This window comes from Oncorhynchus clarkii, chromosome 4 (genome assembly GCF_045791955.1).
Source record: "Oncorhynchus clarkii lewisi isolate Uvic-CL-2024 chromosome 4, UVic_Ocla_1.0, whole genome shotgun sequence".
Lineage (NCBI taxonomy): Eukaryota > Metazoa > Chordata > Actinopteri > Salmoniformes > Salmonidae > Oncorhynchus > Oncorhynchus clarkii.
The window spans coordinates 29,830,609-29,852,946 of record NC_092150.1 but is presented as its reverse complement, the minus strand read 5'-3'; the positions used below and the strand labels follow the sequence as shown (position 1 = coordinate 29,852,946).

At 43.4% G+C, this 22,338-nt stretch overlaps 1 protein-coding gene across 1 annotated transcript; it reads right to left on the bottom strand.

The window, feature by feature from the left end:
* Positions 1 to 128: 128 nt before the first annotated feature.
* On the bottom strand, positions 129 to 22,278 carry LOC139406705 (centrosomal protein 135). Its single transcript, XM_071149644.1, has 24 exons — positions 22,160 to 22,278; positions 21,669 to 21,796; positions 21,367 to 21,557; positions 21,029 to 21,196; positions 20,710 to 20,851; positions 16,393 to 16,606; positions 15,980 to 16,195; positions 15,811 to 15,876; positions 15,459 to 15,609; positions 15,101 to 15,342; positions 14,786 to 14,941; positions 8,340 to 8,558; positions 7,969 to 8,120; positions 7,754 to 7,869; positions 7,478 to 7,632; positions 7,316 to 7,371; positions 7,022 to 7,190; positions 6,751 to 6,861; positions 6,359 to 6,544; positions 5,945 to 6,154; positions 1,331 to 1,533; positions 1,105 to 1,209; positions 817 to 972; positions 129 to 640 (listed from the first exon to the last, which is right to left on the bottom strand). The coding sequence occupies exons 2-24, from the start codon at positions 21,779 to 21,781 to the stop codon at positions 619 to 621; spliced, it is 3,519 nt and encodes a 1,172-aa protein (XP_071005745.1). The 5' UTR covers positions 21,782 to 21,796; positions 22,160 to 22,278; the 3' UTR covers positions 129 to 618.
* Between the last annotated feature and the right edge of the window lie 60 nt (positions 22,279 to 22,338).

Below are 22,338 nucleotides of genomic sequence, written 5' to 3'. Positions count from 1 at the left end.
AATCTCTTATGTGTTGTCTCTGATGTTAGGTACAGACGAGTTCAGTGAATTTGTTTGTACAAAACTTTATTTGAAGGAATAAGTTATTAATTTAGGCATAATGGGAATAATATGTAACATTAAACATGTAAAAATACCACAGAACACAAAGCTGAACTAATGACCTATTCTCCTATCAGTGGTCTAATAACCAAGTCCAGTTTCTTATAAATACATTTGGTAAAAGTATCTCAGTCCAATCACCTATGGATCTCCCAAGTATAAGCAGAAAATGTACAGTACCTCCAAGGCACACTTCAACTTGACAATACTATTAGTAGCTCAATTAGTCTATTTTTTTCCATGGAGAAACATAATATAGACAATCAAATTCTTCAAACAATTGGCACTGGAATTATCTTTTGGTGAGAGGACGGCATGATTTCAACTTTGATCCAAGTTATTGCATCCTTCATAGAGAAGGACGGTGGCATTTTAGACCATTAGAAGCATTTTTGTTGGACACAAGAGTTGCTAAGTTGTGTGTGAATCGTTTGTGTGATGCGTCCAAACTGATACCCTTACAGGCTTCTCACGCACTCACTCCAGCTCCTTCATTTCCCGGTCTGTCGGGTGTCTCTACTCCTTAAAGCTCACAATTCTGTGGAGGAAAAGGGAAGTCGCATCAATTACAGGCTTGAATACAAATCAGTGTGATCTATAAAGTCTGTTTTATAGATGCTAGGGGATTGCAGTGATTGCAGAATGGATATAAAAGTAGGAAGTGGTGTGATGTGTCTGTGCAAGCACGTACGTAGTATTGTGAGTGTAACTCACTTCTCTGGTGACCGGTCGGTAGAGCGCTCTGGAGTTCGCAGGATGGACCGTTCCGGGGAGGGGGGACGGGGACTCAGAGATCTGCTCAGGGGGGAGGAGCTCCGCAGTGAGGAGAAAGATATACCTTGCCTGCGCATCTCCTGCACAGCCCTCTCACTGAGGTAGAGACACAACAAGGGCATGAGGGACAGATAGTAGCTCTCAGCCTTTTCAATTACACGCAAACAAACATTTGGATAATTGAGGTAGGTGACTGATAAGCTGGGCACATAGAGTCATTCAGCTCACCGCTCAAAGCGCTCAGTGGTCAGCTGTCTCTTCAGCACGTCCATCTCTGTTTGCAGCTGAGAGACTTTCCCTCGGAGTAGTGAAACCTCCCTGGCATGCCCTGCCCTGCACACACACACAGTTACTTATCTTTATTAAATCAGTAAGACTCAAGATTGTGTGTAATCAGTGGGTCTGTGAAGAAGTACATTCGTTGGCTCAAGGATTCTTTAGGACCTTCACTTACGTTTTGCTGTCAGCTAGGGCGAGTCTGTCCCGCAGAACCTTCAGCTCCGACTCCCTCTCGCTGGCGCTCAAATGCGTGTGGAACTCCTTCTGCCGATTGGAGGAGAGAAGTGTCTCTAGGTTACGGACAGTCAGCCTCTCACTGGCCAGCTGCTTCTTCATCAGCTCTGCCTCCGAGCGCACGTCCTCCAGCTCTCCTGTCACCTACGAGAGCATCACAAGCTCATAGACAGACATAATGCACTACACAGACAGGGCACATTTTCTTATAGCTGAGGTTCCTGCATTTAGCCTGTAAGGCCTGTATCGCAAATTATTGGTACATGCATTGTGTGTGTGTGTGTATGTGTGTAGTCAAAAGTTTGGACACACCTACTCATTCCAGGGTTCTTTATTTTTACTATGTTCAACATTGTAGAATAATAGTGAAGACATCAAAACTATGAAATAACACATATGGACTCAAGTAGTAACCAAAAAAGTGTTTGAAAAATCTAAAATATATTTTAGATTCTTCAAAGTAGCCACACTGATGACAGCTTCAAATCAAATCAAATTTTATTTGTCACATACACATGGTTAGCAGATGTTAATGCGAGTGTAGCGAAATGCTTGTGCTTCTAGTTCCGACAACGCAGTAATAACCAACAAGTAATCTAACTAACAATTCCAAAACTACTGTCTTATACACAGTGTAAGGGGATAAAGAATATGTACATAAGGATATATGAATGAGTGATGGTACAGAGCAGCATAGGCAGGATACAGTAGATGGTATCGAGTACAGTATATACATGAGGTGAGTATGTAAACAAAGTGGCATAGTTAAAGTGGCTAGTGATACATGTATTACATAAGGATGCAGTCGATGATATAGAGTACAGTCTATACGTATGCATATGAGATGAATAATGTAGGGTAAGTAACATTATATAAGGTAGCATTGTTTAAAGTGGCTAGTGATATATTTACATCATTTCCCATCAATTCCCATTATTAAAGTGGCTGGAGTTGAGTCAGTGTCAGTGTCAGTGTGTTGGCAGCAGCCACTCAATGTTAGTGGTGGCTGTTTAACAGTCTGATGGCCTTGAGATAGAAGCTGTTTTTCAGTCTCTCGGTCCCAGCTTTGATGCACCTGTACTGACCTCGCCTTCTGGATGATAGCGGGGTGAACAGGCAGTGGCTCGGGTGGTTGATGTCCTTGATGATCTTTATGGCCTTCCTGTAACATCGGGTGGTGTAGGTGTCCTGGAGGGCAGGTAGTTTGCCCCCGGTGATGCGTTGTGCAGACCTCACTACCCTCTGGAGAGCCTTACGGTTGTGGGCGGAGCAGTTGCCGTACCAGGCGGTGATACAGCCCGCCAGGATGCTCTCGATTGTGCATCTGTAGAAGTTTGTGAGTGCTTTTGGTGACAAACCAAATTTCTTCAGCCTCCTGAGGTTGAAGAGGCGCTGCTGCGCCTTCTTCACGATGCTGTCTGTGTGAGTGGACCAATTCAGTTTGTCTGTGATGTGTATGCCGAGGAACTTAAAACTTACTACCCTCTCCACTACTGTTCCATCGATGTGGTTAGGGGGGTGTTCCCTCTGCTGTTTCCTGAAGTCCACAATCATCTCCTTAGTTTTGTTGACGTTGAGTGTGAGGTTATTTTCCTGACACCACACTCCCGAGGGCCCTCACCTCCTCCCTGTAGGCCGTCTCGTCGTTGTTGGTAATCAAGCCTACCACTGTTGTGTCGTCCGCAAACTTGATGATTGAGTTGGAGGCGTGCGTGGCCACGCAGTCGTGGGTGAACAGGGAGTACAGGAGAGGGCTCAGAACTCACCCTTGTGGGGCCCCAGTGTTGAGGATCAGCGGGGTGGAGATGTTGTTGCCTACCCTCACCACCTGGGGGCGGCCCGTCAGGAAGTCCAGTACCCAGTTGCACAGGGCGGGGTCGAGACCCAGGGTCTCGAGCTTGATGACGAGCTTGGAGGGTACTATGGTGTTGAATGCCGAGCTGTAGTCGATGAACAGCATTCTCACATAGGTATTCCTCTTGTCCAGATGGGTTAGGGCAGTGTGCAGTGTGGTTGAGATTGCATCGTCTGTGGACCTATTTGGGCGGTAAGCAAATTGGAGTGGGTCTAGGGTGTCGGGTAGGGTGGAGGTGATATGGTCCTTGACTAGTCTCTCAAAGCACTTCATGATGACGGAAGTGAGTGCTACGGGGCGGTAGTCGTTTAGCTCAGTTACCTTAGCTTTCTTGGGAACAGGAACAATGGTGGCCCTCTTGAAGCATGTGGGAACAGCAGACTGGTATAGGGATTGATTGAATATGTCCGTAAACACACCGGCCAGCTGGTCTGCGCATGCTCTGAGGGCGCGGCTGGGGATGCCGTCTGGGCCTGCAGCCTTGCGAGGGTTAACACGTTTAAATGTCTTACTCACCTCGGCTGCAGTGAAGGAGAGTCCGCATGTTTTCGTTGCAGGCCGTGTCAGTGGCACTGTATTGTCCTCAAAGCGGGCAAAAAAGTTATTTAGTCTGCCTGGGAGCAGGACATCCTGGTCCGTGACTGGGCTGGATTTCTTCTTGTAGTCCGTGATTGACTGTAGACCCTGCCACATGCCTCTTGTGTCTGAGCCGTTGAATTGAGATTCTACTTTGTCTCTGTACTGACGCTTAGCTTGTTTGATAGCCTTGCGGAGGGAATAGCTGCACTGTTTGTATTCGGTCATGTTACCAGTCACCTTGCCCTGATTAAAAGCAGTGGTTCGCGCTTTCAGTTTCATGCGAATGCTGCCATCAATCCACGGTTTCTGGTTAGGGAATGTTTTAATCGTTGCTATGGGAACGACATCTTCAACGCACGTTCTAATGAACTCGCACACCGAATCAGCGTATTCGTCAATATTGTTATCTGACGCAATACGAAACATGTCCCAGTCCATGTGATGGAAGCAGTCTTGGAGTGTGGAGTCAGCTTGGTCGGACCAGCGTTGGACAGACCTCAGCGTGGAAGCCTCTTGTTTTAGTTTCTGTCTGTATACAGGGATCAACAAAATGGAGTCGTGGTCAGCTTTTCCGAAAGGAGGGCGGGGCAGGGCCTTATATGCGTTGCGGAAGTTAGAGTAACAATGATCCAAGGTTTTTCCACCCCTGGTTGCGCAATCGATATGCTGATAAAATGTAGGGAGTCTTGTTTTCAGATTAGCCTTGTTAAAATCCCCAGCTACAATGAATGCAGCCTCCGGATAAATGGATTCCAGTTTGCAAAGAGTCAAATAAAGTTTGTTCAGAGCCATCGATGTGTCTGCTTGGGGGGGGATATATACGGCTGTGATTATAATCGAAGAGAATTCTCTTGGTAGATAATGCGGTCTACATTTGATGGTGAGGAATTCTAAATCAGGTGAACAGAAGGATTTGAGTTCCTGTATGTTTCTTTCATCACACCATGTCTCGTTAGCCATAAGGCATACGCCCCCGCCCCTCTTCTTACCAGAAAGATGTTTGTTTCTGTCGGCGCGATGCGTGGAGAAACCAGTTGGCTGCACCGCCTCCGATAGCGTCTCTCCAGTGAGCCATGTTTCCGTGAAGCAAAGAACGTTACAGTCTCTGATGTCCTTCTGGAATGCTACCCTTGCTCGGATTTCATCAACCTTGTTGTCAAGAGACTGGACATTGGCGAGAAGAATGCTAGGGAGTGGTGCACGATGTGCCCGTCTCCGGAGTCTGACCAGAAGACCGCCTCGTTTCCCTCTTTTTCGGAGTTGTTTTTTGGGGTCGCTGCATGGGATCCATTCCGTTGTCCTGGGTGAAAGGCAGAACACAGGATCCGCGTCGCGAAAAACATATTCTTGGTCGTACTGATGGTGAGTTGACGCTGATCTTATATTCAGTAGTTCTTCTCGACTGTATGTAATGAAACCTAAGATGACCTGGGGTACTAATGTAAGAAATAACACGTAAAAAAACAAAACACTGCATAGTTTCCTAGGAACGCAAAGCGAGGCGGCCATCTCTGTCGGCGCCACTCTCTGCTAGCTTTGCACACTCTTGGCATTCTCTCAATCAGCTTCATGAGGTAGTCACCTGGAAATATTTTCAATCAACAGCTGTGCCTTGTTAAAAGTACATTTATGGAATTTCTTTCCTTCTTAATGCATTTCAGCCAATCAGTTGTATTGTGACAAGTTCAGGGGGTGGTATACTGAAGATAACCCTATTTGGTAAAATACCAAGTCCATATTTGCTGAGTTAAATATATAATGGTGGAAATATACACCACACACACGTGTGTGTGTGTGTGTGTGTATGTGTATATATATATATATATATATATATATATATATATATATATATATATATATATATATATATATATATACACACACACATACATACATACATACATACATACATACATACATACATACATACATACATACATACATACATACATACATACATACATATATACATACATACATACATACATATATATATATATACACACACACACACACACACACACACACACACACACGTGTGTGGTGTACATTTCCACCATTGCTAAATTCATGAAGGGAAAAGAAAAGGGTGGAGGACTGAGATGCAGTCAGTTTGCTCACCCTCTCCAGCTCCATGCTCTTGGAGGTAAGCTGGCGCGTGCTGAGCTCTTTGCTTGAGTCCAGTTTGACACAGAGCTCCCTGACAGAGGCCAGGTCAGACAGCAGGACAGTCTTCTCCCCCCGGGCCGCCTGCAGCTCCTCCTCCAGCCGGGACATGCCCCGGGCCAGGGACGACACCTGGGCCTCGTACGCCTGCAGGGCATTCATGTGCTATAAGGTTGGGACAGAACAGGCATCCTCGTCACCAATTGCAGCAATGCAAGTGAATTCAGTACAGTAGATATTGGGTAGAGGTAGGCAAGAACAGATATCATAAGCTATTGGACATTTTAAACAAAACTCAAACTCTACCCATTTTAAGCTTTATCTACAGCATTTTTCTCCACCCACATTGCCCCCCTCCCCCAGTCTCACCTCCTGGATCTCTCTCTCCTGATGACCCACAGTCTCTCTGAGGTGTCGTCTCTCTGTGTCTGAGGAGAGCAGCTCTAGGCGGATGGAGTTGTTGAGGCCCTCAGCGTGCTGCAGCTTCAGCTCCCGGTCCTCTGACTCCCCATGTGCCATCCGGAACCGCTCCAGCATCTCCCTGTTCTCCTTCTCCTGGAAGACAACATTATTTAAATCAGTTAAAAACTATTGGAAGGACTCCATAGCAACTGGAGGATGGCTAAACACTGGAAAACAGCCATTATCAATTCCAGTAGATACATAATAATCCAATTGTAATATCTACACTAGAATACAATCCCTTTGAGGGAAACATCTAGTGTGAATATACTACTGCTGTGTAGAGTGTTACTGCTTACCTTCGCAAGCATTATATTCTCTATCCTGGCCACTTCTGAGATGTAGGAGTGAACTCTCATCTTCAGCTCGTCTTTCTCATGCAAGGCCTCTTCCATCTCGGCATGCACAGCCTGGACACACAACACGTGCAAATGAGACCCATGAAAACGGAGTATGTATGAAATGTTTGCATCCCAATTAAATAAAATAACTTGTAGGGTAAACGTGCCCCCAAGTTAGATACGTCTATTGTGGTTCACAAAAGCTCTGTTATCCAACTGTGCTCTGTACCTGGTTCTCCCTGGTCATAGTGGCTAGGTCATCCTGTAGTCTCCGGTTCTCTCGCAGGGCGATTTCTCGGTCTCTCCCCACTCCAGACAGCTCCTCCTGGGCAGAGTCAAGTTGTCTGCGTAGACTGGCTATCTCCCGCTCACGGCTGCTCAGTGCCCCCTTCAGCTGACTGCAGGTACAACACAATATCACTGATCCACTCGCTCGCCACACACACACATATTCGGTAGACATGCCTCTCACACAAATGCACGAACAGACAACTCAAAACACACAAGAAGAGTGTACACTTACTCTAGGGAGTTCTCCATGTCTTTAACAGTAAGTCTAACTTCCTCCAGTGTCTTTTCCTGCAGAACGAGAGACGGAACAGTGCTCACTCTGCAGGACTGCCTAATCCTATAGTTCTAGTCCCTCTAACATGTACAGGCCAGTCACTGGTATCTAGTGCCCTACCTTCCTGGACAGCTCGTCCTGCAGCAGGGCCAGGCTCTCAGTCTTCTGGTCCACGTCATCCTGCAGAGCATCCTTCTCCCTGTCCAGAGCAGAGACAGTCTTCTGGAGCACAGTAACTCCGTCTCTCTGGGTGGAGCCATGGCGACTCAGCTCAACTGATGGAATTATTTATTTATTAAAAAAAATATATTTTAAAAAGCATCTCAGTATAAACAAAGGGAAACAGTGTGTAAGATATCCAGGTCTAACTAACCCCTGCATCCACAAACCCCTCACCTATTTTCTCCTCCAGTTTCTCCATCTGCTGGTGGGCAGCATGGAGCTCGTTGGTCTTCACAGAGAGCCTGTGTTGTGTGTCAAACAGAGACTGTTCCATCTGCTCCTGCAACAGCCTGAACATAGAGCGGGAATTAGCCATTTCCCATCACTACATTACATAAATGACATCACATCCACACAAAGAAAGACAGACGGACACCGACAGACAGTACCGTAGTGCGCTGGACTCAGCTCTCTGCTGGGCCGTCTCCTCTGCAGTGTGGACCAGGGCAGTGGAGCGAGCCTTCAGCTCCTCCTCTATAGCCACCCTGCCATCCTTCAGCACTGACACCTGAGACCGCAGGTCCAGACGCTCCCTCTCCAACTGGGGACCAAAAACACACACCATAACACACTCTACTCCTGGTACATCATGCATGTAAGATCAGCTGAGGTGGTAATAATGGCAGAGGCAGACATGATTGACAGCGCAGTACACGGTGGTTGTAAAATCTGTGTAAGGTGTTCTATCTACAAAAAGTAATATGATCAACTGCGACAGGATCATTTGGCTTTGATTTGGTGAGAAGTTGATCAGTCTCACAGTCTTGATGGTGTTTTCCAGGTTCAGGATCCTCCGCTCCTCTTCCTCTCGGTCTGTGAGAGCACAGGTCTGGGCAACTTTTAATCTCTCTCGGAGTGTGTCCCTCTCGGAGGTGATCCTTTGTAGGACAGCATCAGCCTGCTCCCTCTCCTCCTTCAGCCTCAGGACCTCTGTGGACAGCTCTGATCCTGTACGGACCCGCCTCAGCTCTTCCTGAACCTACAGTAAAAGACATAGATATTAGAGGTTGACCGATTAATCGGCATGGCTGATTAATTAGGGCCGTTTTCAGATTTTCATAAAACGGTAATCTTCCTTTTTGGCTGCCGATTATGGCCGATTACATTGCAATCCACGAGAAAACTGCGTGTCAGGCTGACCACGAGTGCATCGTCAAAAGGACCTTGTGGCTGCAAGGAGCCAAGGTAAGTTGCAAGCTAGCATTAAATTGATCTTATAAAAAACAATCAATCTTCACATAATCACTAGTTAATAACACATGGTTGATGACATTACTAGTTTAACTAGCTTGTCCTGCGTTGCATATAATCAATGCGGTGCCTGCTCATTTATCATCAAATCACAGCCTACTTCAACATCGCCAAACGGGTGATGATTTAACAAAAGCGCATTGGCGAAAAAAGCACAATCGTTGCACAAATGTGCAGTTTAAGTCGGAAGTTTCCATACACCTTAGCCAAATACATTTAAACTCAGTTTAACTATTCCTGACATTTAATCTTAGTAAAAATCCCCTGTCTTAGGTCAGTTAGGATCACCACTGAGTCAGGTTTGTAGGCCTCCTTGCTCGCACATGCTTTTGCAGTTCTGCCCACAAATGTTCTATAGGAATGAGGTGAGGGCTTTGTGATGGCCACTCCAATACCTTGACTTTGTTGTCCTTAAGTCGTTTTGCCACAACTTTGGAAGTATGCTTGGGGTCATTCTCCATTTGGAAGACCCATATGCGAACCAAGCTTTTAAGTTCCTGACTGATGTCTTGAGATGTTGCTTCAATATATCCAAATAATTGTCTTTCCTCATGATGCTATCTATTCTGTGAAGTGCACCAGTCCCTCCTGCAGCAAAGCACACCCACAACATGATGCTGCCACCCCAGTGCTTCACGGTTGGGATGGTGTTCTTTGGCTTGCAAGCCTCCCCCTTTTTCCTTCAAACATAACGATGGTCATTATGGCCAAACAGTTCTATTTTTGTTTCATCAGACCAGAGGACATTTCTCCAAAAAGTACACTCTTTGTCCCCATGTGCAGTTGCAAACCGTAGTCTGGCTTTTTATGGCGGTTTTGGAGCAGTGGCTTCTTCCTTGCTTTCAGGTTATGTCGATATAGGACTTGTTTTACTGTGGATATAGATACTTTTGTACCCGTTTCCTCCAGCATCTTCACAAGGTCCTTTGCTGTTGTTCTGGGATTGATTTGCACTTTTCGCACCAAAGTACGTTAATCTCTAGGAGACAGAATGAGTCACCTTCCTGAGCGGTATGACAGCTGCGTGGTCCCATGGTGTTTATACTTGCGTACTATTGTTTGTACAGATGAACGTGGTACCTTCAGGCGTTTGGAAATTGCTCCCACGGATGAACCAGACTTGTGGAGGTCTAAAAAAAATGTCTGAGGTCTTGGCTGATTTCTTTTGATTTTCCCATGATGTCAAGCAAAGAGGCACTGAGTTTGAAGGTAGGCCTTGAAATACATCCACAGGTACGCCTCCAATTGACACAAATTATGTCAATTAGCCTATCAGAAGCTTCTAAAGCCATGACATCATTTTCTGGAATTTTCCAAGCTGTTTAAAGGCACAGTCAACTTAGTGTATGTAAACTTCTGACCCACTGGAATTGTGATTAATTGAAATAATCTGTCTGTAAACAATTGTTGTAATGTAAACAATTGTTGGAAAAATTACTTGTGCCACATGGCACAAAGTAGATGTCCTAACCGACTTGCCAAAACTCTAGTTTGTTAACAAGAAATTTGTGGAGTGGTTGAAAAACGAGTTTTAATGACTCCAACCTAAGTGTATGTAAACTTCCGACTTCAACTGTACCTAACCATAAACATCAATGCCTTTCTTAAAATCAATACACATAAGTATATTTAGTTAAAGAAATTCATGTTAGCAGGCAATATTAACTAGGGAAATTGTGTCACTTCTCTTACGTTCAGTGCAAGCAGAGTCAGGGTATATGCAACTGTTTGGGCCGCCCTGGCTCGTTGCGAACTGTGAACTAATTTGCCAGAATTTTACATAATTATGACATAACATTGAAGTTTGTGCAATGTAACAGCAATATTTAGACTTAGGGTTGTCACCCGTTCGATAAAATATGGAACGGTTCCGTATTTCCCTGAAAGAATAAACATTTTTGTTTTCGAAATGATAGTTTCCGGATTTTACCTTATTAATGACCAAAGGCTCGTATTTCTCTGTGTTTATTATATTATAACTAAGTATATGATTTGATATAGCAGTCTGACTGAGCGGTGGTAGGCAGCAGCTCTTAGCAATGCTTGAAGCACAGCGCTGTTTATGACTTCAAGCCTATCAACTCCCGAGATTAGGCTGGCAATACTAAAGTGCCTATAAGAACATCCAATAGTCAAAGGTGTATGAAATACAAATGATAGAGAGAAATAGTCGATGCATAATTCCTATAATTAACTACAACCCAAAACTTCTTAACTTCTTTGGGGTACCCCCCTTCTTCTCAATTTCCACCTAAAGACATACCCTAATCTAACTGCCTGTAGCTCAGGCCCAGGAGCAAGGATATGCATATTCTTGGTATCATTTGAAAGGAAACACTCTGAATTTTGTGGAAATGTGCATTGAATGTAGGAGAATATAACACAATAGATCTGATAGAAGAAAATACAAGGAAATAACATATGTTTTCTGTTCTTTATTGTTGCTGCATCGTATTTCAAATGACCAAGAACAGCCAAACATATAGATAGGATGCTGGGGATGATTTTAATTAAGAACTTTTTTAACCTTTATTTAACTAGGCAAGTCAGTTAAGAACTAATTCTTATTTTCAATGACGGCCTAGGAACAGTGGGTTAACTGCCTGTTCAGGGGCAGAACGACAGATTTGTACCTTGTCTGCTCGGGGATTTGAACTTGCAACCGTTGCAATCTTTCGGCAGGGTAGCCACTAGGCCCCAACATAAGATGGCAACAATAGCCGAGCAAAGTTTTAGACAGATAACTTGAGCGAGCTACATGACATTGAAAATGAGCGAGCTACATGAAAAAATGAGCGAGCTACATGACATTGAGCATGAAGTCACCCAGGTGTCCCACACAAATGTAACCAAATGTACCCAAGTGGCCGAATTGGTACAGTGATACATTTTGAAGGTAATAACTATATACAAAATACATAAATGCTATTCTAACACACACCAAAAAATTACATATAAAAACTATTATTATTATAATTTTTTAAATAACAAGGGTAAATATTTACTCGGTCTCGCTTTCTCTATCAATTTCCTCTATAATTTGGGTTAAATCTGTATACCTAAACTTTGTTTTAGCTTTTCCTGATTTATTCGCCATAATTTAAAATTTATATAAAACTTGCTGAAAATGCAGTTGACTATGTACTGCTATGCGTAACACTCAAGTAGGATTTGCAATGGCGAATGAACCTCTTTTACGTCAGAGATTACGACAAAGGCTGGTCTTCGAACGTATAACCATTACATATTGCCCTTTACCTCAACTCATTGGCTATCTTCCAAGCTAGATTTCAAGATGATCAGTGGTCATTGGGCCAAAAAAACAGTCAATCAACGATAGACCGGTCCTACCATTGGTGCGCAATGAGGTCATTGATTGGTGTCTTCAAATCGGTTTGTTTCGGTCAATACGTCCCGGGAAAAGAACCATCACGTATGGTTGTGTTAGTAACAACTAGAGGATTACAATGAAACCAACCATGACTGGATAAACGTTTGTTTAGTGTGTGTAATTACCACGAACGCTTCGTCCAAAGTTGAATGAGACGGAAATCACGACGCAAGCTTTTACAAATGTTTTGTGTAAGGCTATAAAAATGGATGTTATCAAACAAAACGAACATTCACTGTGTAGTTAGGACACTTGGCATTGCCACCAGAGGAAGATCTTCAAAGGTAAGCGATTTATTTTATTGTTATTTCTGACTTTCGTGACGCTAATGCTTGGTTGGAAAATGCTAGTAATACTTGTGTGTGCGGGGAGCTGTCCTCATAAAATAGCATGGTTTGCTTTCGCAGTAAAGCCTTTAGGAAATCTGACACAGCGGCTGGATTAATAAAATGCTCATCTTTTAAATGATGTAAGATACATGTACAGTGCCTTGCGAAAGTATTCGGCCCCCTTGAACGTTGCGACCTTTTGCCACATTTCAGGCTTCAAACATAAAGCTATAAAACTGATTTTTTTTGTGAAGAATCAACAACAAGTGGGACACAATCATGAAGTGGAACGACATTTATTGGATATTTCAAACTTTTTTAACAAATCAAAAACTGAAAAATTGGGCGTGCAAAATTATTTAGCCCCCTTAAGTTAATACTTTGTAGCGCCACCTTTTGCTGCGATTACAGCTGTAAGTCGCTTGGGGTATGTCTCTATCAGTTTTGCACATCGAGAGACTGAATTTTTTTCCCATTCCTCCTTGCAAAACAGCTCGAGCTCAGTGAGGTTGGATGGAGAGCATTTGTGAACAGCAGTTTTCAGTTCTTTCCACAGATTCTCGATTGGATTCAGGTCTGGACTTTGACTTGGCCATTCTAACACCTGGATATGTTTATTTTTGAACCATTCCATTGTAGATTTTGCTTTATGTTTTGGATCATTGTCTTGTTGGAAGACAAATCTCCGTCCCAGTCTCAGGTCTTTTGCAGACTCCATCAGGTTTTCTTCCAGAATGGTCCTGTATTTGGCTCCATCCATCTTCCCATCAATTTTAACCATCTTCCCTGTCCCTGCTGAAGAAAAGCAGGCACAAACCATGATGCTGCCACCACCATGTTTGACAGTGGGGATGGTGTGTTCAGCTGTGTTGCTTTTACGCCAAACATAACGTTTTGCATTGTTGCCAAAAAGTTCAATTTTGGTTTCATCTGACCAGAGCACCTTCTTCCACATGTTTGGTGTGTCTCCCAGGTGGCTTGTGGCAAACTTTAAACGACACTTTTTATGGATATCTTTAAGAAATGGCTTTCTTCTTGCCACTCTTCCATAAAGGCCAGATTTGTGCAATATACGACTGATTGTTGTCCTATGGACAGAGTCTCCTACCTCAGCTGTAGATCTCTGCAGTTCATCCAGAGTGATCATGGGCCTCTTGGCTGCATCTCTGATCAGTCTTCTCCTTGTATGAGCTGAAAGTTTAGAGGGACGGCCAGGTCTTGGTAGATTTGCAGTGGTCTGATACTCCTTCCATTTCAATATTATCGCTTGCACAGTGCTCCTTGGGATGTTTAAAGCTTGGGAAATCTTTTTGTATCCAAATCCAGCTTTAAACTTCTTCACAACAGTATCTCGGACCTGCCTGGTGTGTTCCTTGTTCTTCATGATGCTCTCTGCGCTTTTAACAGACCTCTGAGACTATCACAGTGCAGGTGCATTTATACGGAGACTTGATTACACACAGGTGGATTGTATTTATCATCATTAGTCATTTAGGTCAACATTGGATCATTCAGAGATCCTCACTGAACTTCTGGAGAGAGTTTGCTGCACTGAAAGTAAAGGGGCTGAATAATTTTGCACGCCCAATTTTTCAGTTTTTGATTTGTTAAAAAAGTTTGAAATATCCAATAAATGTCGTTCCACTTCATGATTGTGTCCCACTTGTTGTTGATTCTTCACAAAAAAAATACAGTTTTATATATTTATGTTTGAAGCCTGAAATGTGGCAAAAGGTCGCAAAGTTCAAGGGGGCCGAATACTTTCGCAAGGCACTGTATTTACAAGAATGTTTACTATAACAAATGGTGTATTTAGAATGTTAGCGCTCTGCAGTTTCACCGGATGTTGGCCTGGTGGGACGTTAACCTCTCTAGGGTAGGTGAGACGCTAACTGGGAATATTGAAGAACTGGGAATATTGAACCAGCAGCTTTCATATGTTCTCATGTTGGGGAAATTGGTGAGAAAAAGTGTAAAAAAAAAAACATTTAAAAAGGGTAGATTTGCAGGAAATTAGCTTTAAAACAAAATTCTCTCCGCCAACAAGAGGGGTGTGAACAGTTTGGGGTCGCGAGGTTGGAGTTTGTTACTATACCGATAAACATGATTATTATATGACAATATAAGATGTGTATTTGACACCTGAATTGATAAGTATGTTTAGACTTTAAAATGTTTGGTACTACACTGAAACAATCTTTTTCATTTGATATGCCACGTCCTGGCCTGTCTCACCTTTTTGCACTGTAAACTAAGCTGGTCCCGCTCAGCAGTAAGGGCCTTGACGTTGGTTTGGATGTCCTCCATGTGTCTCTCAAAACCCAGCAGTACAGCCTGGAGCTCATCTCTCTCCTTCACTGTCCGGGAGAGCTCCAAATCAACATTGTCCCCCTAAATAACACAGAAAAATAAATTATTTACCATACATGCAAACAAAATAATGATATAAGAGGCTTACTAGTACTATGAGTTTATGTACGTATGTATATACAGTAAATAAGAACATAACTATGTATTCTTTGCATTAGTATAAATGGCTGGCTCTTTCACCCTGCCATGCCAGCCTGTTCTCCCCCTGGGGCTCCTGCCCCTGCCTGGGCTGCTGCGGGTGTTGGTGTGGTCCATGACGCCTGGTCCCCTGGCCCTGCGGTAGCGCTCAGCCTCCTGTCGGTAATAGTCCCGCTCCTCTTCCAGGCTCCTGACAAATGCGTCCAGGCGAGATGGGGAGCGGTCCTTCCCACACACACCATGTTTAGACCTCATGCTCTCCAGCTCAAGCACCAGCTCTTTATCTAGATACAGCAACCAGAGTCAGTTGGGCTTAGGCCAGCTCAGGCCAACTATAATCAATGAGAGACATATGAGTCCCAAAGTTCCAGTGAAACAGGAGAAAAACACTGCTACTCACCAGCATCAGTCATTTTCTCTAGTTTGTCCTGAAGCCTCCTCTTCTCTTCCTCCAGGAAGTTCATCAGTCCCTCCATCTTCTCATTCTGCTCCCCGAGCTCCCCCAGCTGGTTCCTCAGACGGTCCTTCTCGTAGTCTCCCTCAGCGTGGTCCTAAAACATCCAGTCAGAGGAGTCAGATACAACTATGATATTGTGAGTAAAATGCTGCACAGATTCAAGTTTCCCTTTAACAACTATCTAATGTGGTACTGTAACAGATAGACATTCTCTAGTCATTGAGACGTTAAGTTTTAACAGGAACGTGAAGGCTACAAGCCTTTATAAGCCCAATAAATAAATAAAAAGTCATACCCTTCTTAACTTTGTGATTACATCTTCCAAGTCCTCCAAGGCTCGGTGTTGCTTTTGGATTTCTTTCTGAGGAGAAAAACAGGCCACAGATTTTCCTCAAATTGAACCCCCTGTCTGTCTTTATACAGTACTCCTCCTGTTCCCATTTATCATCTTCCTCCTTTCTCACCTTGGCCTCCTGTAGTTCCAGGTCAGCAGTCTCCAGCACCAGGTCCTTGTCCTTCTCCAGCTGCTTGGCCAGGTGGTCTATGTGGGTGAGCTCCTGACACAACTCCTGGTTCTTGGCACTGAGGTCCGCCACCTCGGTGGATGCATCCTGCTTTCTCTGCTGCAGCCCCTGAACCTTCTGCTCCAGAGTCCTGTTAGTCTCCTGCAGGTACTCGATCTGGGAACACGACACCGAGAGGTCAATGTGTGGTAAGTGCTCAAAGGACTTTGGCAAGCCTGAGTTGATGGTTGTTGGTGTTGACAGAAACAAGTAAGTTATTTGTGGTCAGTTTCAATTTGAGGGTAGGTTGCGGAGATCAATTCAATGTGTGGGTAATACCCATTGTGTGAAGTGGGTCAGGTTTCAGTTCTTACCTGCAGGTTAAGGTGGGCAATCAGTTTCTCATTGCTGATGGTCTGAGCCTCTAGGGAGATGACATCATAAGGACGCCCTCCATCAAGTGCTCGACTAAGACGCTCAATCTCTTTGTCTCGCTCCTCAACCTGTATGTGCAGGTGTTTGATACCGCCCTGAGCTCTTTCAAGGTCTAATTTCAGTTTGGTTACGTCCTGCTGCAGCTCCTGGATCCTAGGGTAAAATTAATCACAAGTTATTACTAGGAGTGTAATGGTACACATATTGTATTGGACTGGGGGTGTATATAGATAGATATTCTAAAATGGATTAAGAAATATATATCCTCAATCTACACACAATACCCCATAATGACAAAGCGAAAAATATAAAAACAGAAATACCTTATTTACATAAGTATTTAAACCCTTTGCTATGAGACTAGAAATTGAGCTCAGGTGCATCCTGTTTCAATTGATCATCCTTGAGATGTTTCTATAACTTGATTGGAATCCACCTGTGGTAAATTCAATTGATTGGACATGATTTGGAAAGGCACACACTTGTCTATAAGCTGACCGTGCATGTCAGAGCAAAAACCAAGCCATGAGATTAAAGGAATTGTCTGCAGCTTTGAAGGTCCCCAAGAACAGTGGCCACCATCATTCTTAAATAGAAAAGTTTGGAACCACCAAGACTCTTTCTAGAGCTGGACGTGTGTGTGTAATCCATTTTAGAATAAGGCTGTAACGTAACAAAATGTGGAAAAAGTCAAGGGGTCTGAATATTTTCCGAATGCACTGTATGTATGTACACACACACTAAGACCTGCTTTTTCCATGACAGACTGACCAGGTGAATACAGGTGAAAGCTATGATCACTTATTGATGTCACTTGTTAAATCCACTTCAAATCAGTATAGATGAAGGGGAGGAGACAGGTTAAAGATGGATTTTTAAGCATTGAAACATTGATTGTGTATGTGTGCCATTCATAGGGTGAAGAGGCAGGGTGAATAGGCAAGACAAAATATTTAAGTGCCTTTGAACAGGGTATAGCAGTAGGTGCCAGGCGCACCGGTTTGTGTCAAGAACTGCAGCGCTGCGAGAGTTTTTCACGCTCAACAGTTTCCCATGTGAATCAAGAATGGTCCACCACCCAAAAGACATCCAGCCAACTTGACACAACTGTGGGAAGCATTGGAGTCAACATGGGCCAACGTTCCTGGGGAACACTTTCGACACCTTGTAGAGTCCATGCCTCAAAGAATGCAACTCAATATTAGGAAGGTGTTCTTAATGCTTTGGACACGATCGATAGTGTCATGACTCTCCTGGCTGAGGATCCAAGGCCTCAGATCAGCTTGGCAAATGGCTGACGATGACCAGACCCCTCTCACCACAGAAGTGGGGGGGCTGGGCCGGTTTTATGACACCTCACGGCAATCGTAAATTTTATGCAGCAGAGAACCCGCACTTGCTCTTTAGTATCAAGATTGGAATGTGCTTTGTTAGAGACATTTTGCCACCAAAAAACTCTTAACGTCCAAAAGTGAACACTGCAACAATATTTCTAACATCCAAATGTGGGAAGTGGTCTATGGAACATGTCTGTTTTGTGATGCGATTAACAAATTGTATATGGTATAACAAAAATACTGTAACTTGGAAAGTGTACGCACTGTTTATGTCAAGATTCCATCCAATACGTGGTGTAGACAATATGCAAAAGGTTGAAACTATTTTTGTAAAGATAGGAATGTGATTTTAGTTCTCTAACGAGATCATAGTTTTTGATTATACTTTGCACAGCAACTAGCCATGCCCCGAATAAGGTCAGAGAGCTTGTCAGCATGATGGAACCGCCCTTTTCAACCAGAGCGCTTAAAAGGACTGGGTAAGAATGAACATTTCATACCAGAAGACGTGAGACCGTGGTCCATACGTTGAAATGGTTGGAAACTCTAAGGAGATAACCTCACCTACCAGACCAGAAAAGCGTGGAGCGTTAGCTACATGTGGGAAATGGTTGAAACGTTGAACCAACACGAGGTGAAGATAACCTCACCTACCAGACCAGGGTACCGCCAGTCTGCAGCTGCGTGTGTAAAGTGCTTCAAACTCTGACTAAAGACATGAGGTGTGAAAGAGAAAAATCGCATCTTAGACAACCATTGGTGCATCTAAGTAGCTGCTCTGAGGAAACAGCCCATTGAAGCCAGGACAACTAAGAAGGACATTGTGACCTCTGGTGGACAACCAGAGCCTTACACCAATCGACCCCTTCCTATAGAAGAATTGATTGGTTTCAACAAAGATATACAACGAACAAAGACATCCACACGTAAATACATTCATTACTTCTTATTCCAAAACAGGCGGTGGTTCGTGTGCAAAGTAAATGGTTACTGTGAGCGTAGTTTCCAAATGTACGATAAGTGTCTCTTTCGCTCTCACCTTTTCCCCCTTCCCATCTATGATGTAACAAGCCGTCATGTCTTGTCAGTCCACTTGGAACTTTTGTATCGTAAGTGTGTATGTGTATTCTATTATTATTTAGTTAGTAAATAAATAATTAAACCAATTTGTGTAGTACTGAATAATCAGCAAAGGTTGGGGTTCATGCAGAGCCAAGAAGGTTACGACTGTTCAGAATGAGAACTGATATAAGGTAATGATTAATAAGTGACAGTTATCAATATACTGTTTTAACTTATATCTTCTAGATTTTCGGGAGATGGTAACTCGTTAAACAACCTCTTCGTAGTGCCACAAATTCCTAATGAGTTAATTGTTACATTATTAATTTAATCGGGTAACAATTAAACATAGTTAGTGGATTGAATAAATAACAGTCATCACATTAATGAAAGTCACATCACGACAATAGATTAGATAGTCAAGTGCGCTCCTTTGTATGCCGAGTAAATCTCAGCTGAAAAATTAAAACAATTCAGGCTATTCCGTTAAAACAACTAGAGCCTATGTGCTGATTGCAATTAAAATTAAAATCTTAAAATTGGTGCATTTCAAACTGTCCTTTTGTGACACGCAGCCGGGAACTAGTTCTGTACAATGGCGAGTGGTGGGGTCGTTAAACCAGGAGAATCCTCCATCATCGTTTAGATATCCAGTTTGGGAACATTTTGGCTTCCCAGTAGATTACAACAGTGATGGACAGAGAGTTGTGGATAAAATGTAACAGTATTTGCCAATGTTCAATGACAATAGATTGTGCAGCTGCCTACATTTCAGTATTCCTACCACTGGAGCAAGACGGAAACAACACAGCTTCGTTTCCCCTTTGCATTCAAGCAGCTCGTCGTAGCTGATTCTGCGCCAAAGAAATTACAAGAGGGATAGGTATGTTTATAGCAGTTGATACGCGCCCATTCTAGGTGGTTGAGAATATAAACTTCCCCCAAGCACCCATTTCAGCACACAGGTATTACACTCAATAGCCTAGAAAGCAAGCCAAATTCGAAGTTATCAATGAATTGGCCAATGCACCCTGTGTTGCGCTTACTACAGATATATTTATATATACAATTTAAACTAGGCAAGTCAGTTAAGAACAAGTTCTTATTTACAATGATCGTCTAGGAACAGTGGGTTAACTGCCTTGTTCAGAGGCAGAACTAGAGATTTTTACCTCAGGGATTCGATCTAGCAACCTTTCGGTTACTGGCCCAAATCTCTAACTATTAGGCAAATTGCTGCCCCTAATGGATGTATGGACCTCCAAGGCTACAGAGAAGCTGTGACAGCCCCATTACATTACCCCGGAGTGGGAGATGAGAAGTACCGTGCTACAGACACGCCTCCTTTATGAGAGTCACAAATGCACATATTTTTCTCTTTGTAAGAAAACATTATAGCATAAGCCTATACAATGTCTGAATCATGTTTACATATTGATTTCACATGCATATTGCACATTATTTTAGTGTTGTTATTGAGTAATTGTGCATTTTGATTTAAGAAAATACTAAGTGTTGATATGGCTCCATATACCTGATGAGAGCACAATCAGGAACACCAATACTTTCTATTTTCTTAAATAAATAAATATTAACTACAGTAACGTCTGGAATTGAATTTTCCACTGTACCGAAAGCGAATCGTGACCCCCAAACCCACAATACGTACTGAACCGTGGCTTTGGTGAACTGTTACACCCCTAGTTATTACAAAGTTAAAACATTGCAAATATCCCTTTGATGCATCTTGATGTGAATAGCACCAGCATACTATTTAATTGTACATTGTTAATATGTTTAAATAAATACAAAATAAATTGCTTGAAAGTGATTAAACAGCTACAAGGAGTATCCCACCTGTCATCAGCCACCTGCAGAAGATCTGCAATGTACGGGTCATCAGGCTGCGCCACAGGTTGAGTGGGGCCAGAGGAGGGCGGGATAAGGTCATCAATCTGCATCCGCTGACGTCTGAAAGGAATGCTGTGCTTTTTCCCTCCTGCCAAATCATCATTAATGGAAACATCCTGGTGTGTGGTTGTATAGAGGCTGGATGTACACGTTAGAAAAACAGGACATGTAGTGGTGCTCTAGCTTAAGAACTTGAGTGAATAACTTGTGGGTGAGTAATAGAAGTATGAGGTGGATGCCAGTGGATGTTGGGTCTATGTCCTACCTGGTGTCTGCACCACAGCCTGCATGTTCTTCTCCTGCAGCTGCTGAATGCGCTCCGTCTTGGCCTTGCTGTCCTTCTCCAGGGAGCGGACCTTGTGCACATACTGGTTGTTAAGGAACTTCAGGTCTGATGTCTCATGGTCCAGCTTTCTGATGTAGGCTTTGAGCTCTGAGACAAAGGGCAGTGATAGGTTTCATATCAAAATATATGTATTGCCAGTGATAACAGAAGGAGTAAAAATGAATGGGTTAGACCAGTTATTTATGTTACGAGAGGACAGTGGGATTCATATATGAATGGACTACTGCTTCACTGAGTGGCATTGTGTGGACTGATACCTCTGCTTACTCGCTCTTTCTCCTCCCCGAGTTTGAGGAGTCCAAGGTGCAGCTCGTTGTTCTCCCGGACCAGCCGGGCATTCTCCGTCTTGTATGGCTCCAGGAGGGCATCTAGATTACGGCTTTCTTTCTCAGTCTTCCCTGCATTGAGCTTGGCATTGCGCAGACTTTCTGTGGTGTGGACCAGATCACTGCAATAGAGGCAGAAACACACAAACCTCATTCACTATAACATGGGACGCAATATCTCCCTATACAACTGGTAATTTACTATCATGTCCCAGAGGTGAATATGTATTTACCTGAACAATCTTTCCACCAGTGGCAGGGTCTCGATTCCCAAAGGCTGTCTGTATCCCAGTTGATCCAGACGTTTCCGAAGGTTGATAAACTTCCTCTCTGCATTGGTGCTCATTGTTGCTGCAGCAGTCTACAAAACAGGACATAGTAAAGATTCGGAGACAACTCCATCTGTGGTTATAGCTAGTTTATTTGCTGACTACAGTTTATTGACTACATAGCTAGCCAATACTATTGGACTAGCCAAAGATGGACAGGTAGTGCATTGACAACTGAAACGGGCTACTATTGCACCAGAGCAAGTAACGTTAGCCAGCTCATTCATCCTATCAACCTGCAGCTAGCTAGCTAACGTTAGCTAGGTCGTTCAGGCCAGGTAAAGTTATGGCAAAAGGAAAAACAGGATTTCAGTGACAGTCTAGCTTGCTATAGCTAACTTATATATTCTTGCCAGTAAACTTTCATCAATTGTTAGTCGCTAAATTATACTCACAAATCTACGGTCCGGTTAGCTAAATAGCTAACTTAGTTAGCTAACGTTATCTGTGATTGTTGACATGACTTCTGTAAACAAAGTTATAGAACAAACAACGCTGAAAAGACTGCATGAGACTCTCACGTATGTGCCAGGTGGAACACCGTGTAGAGGTTTGCGAAGGTGGTCAGTCAGTA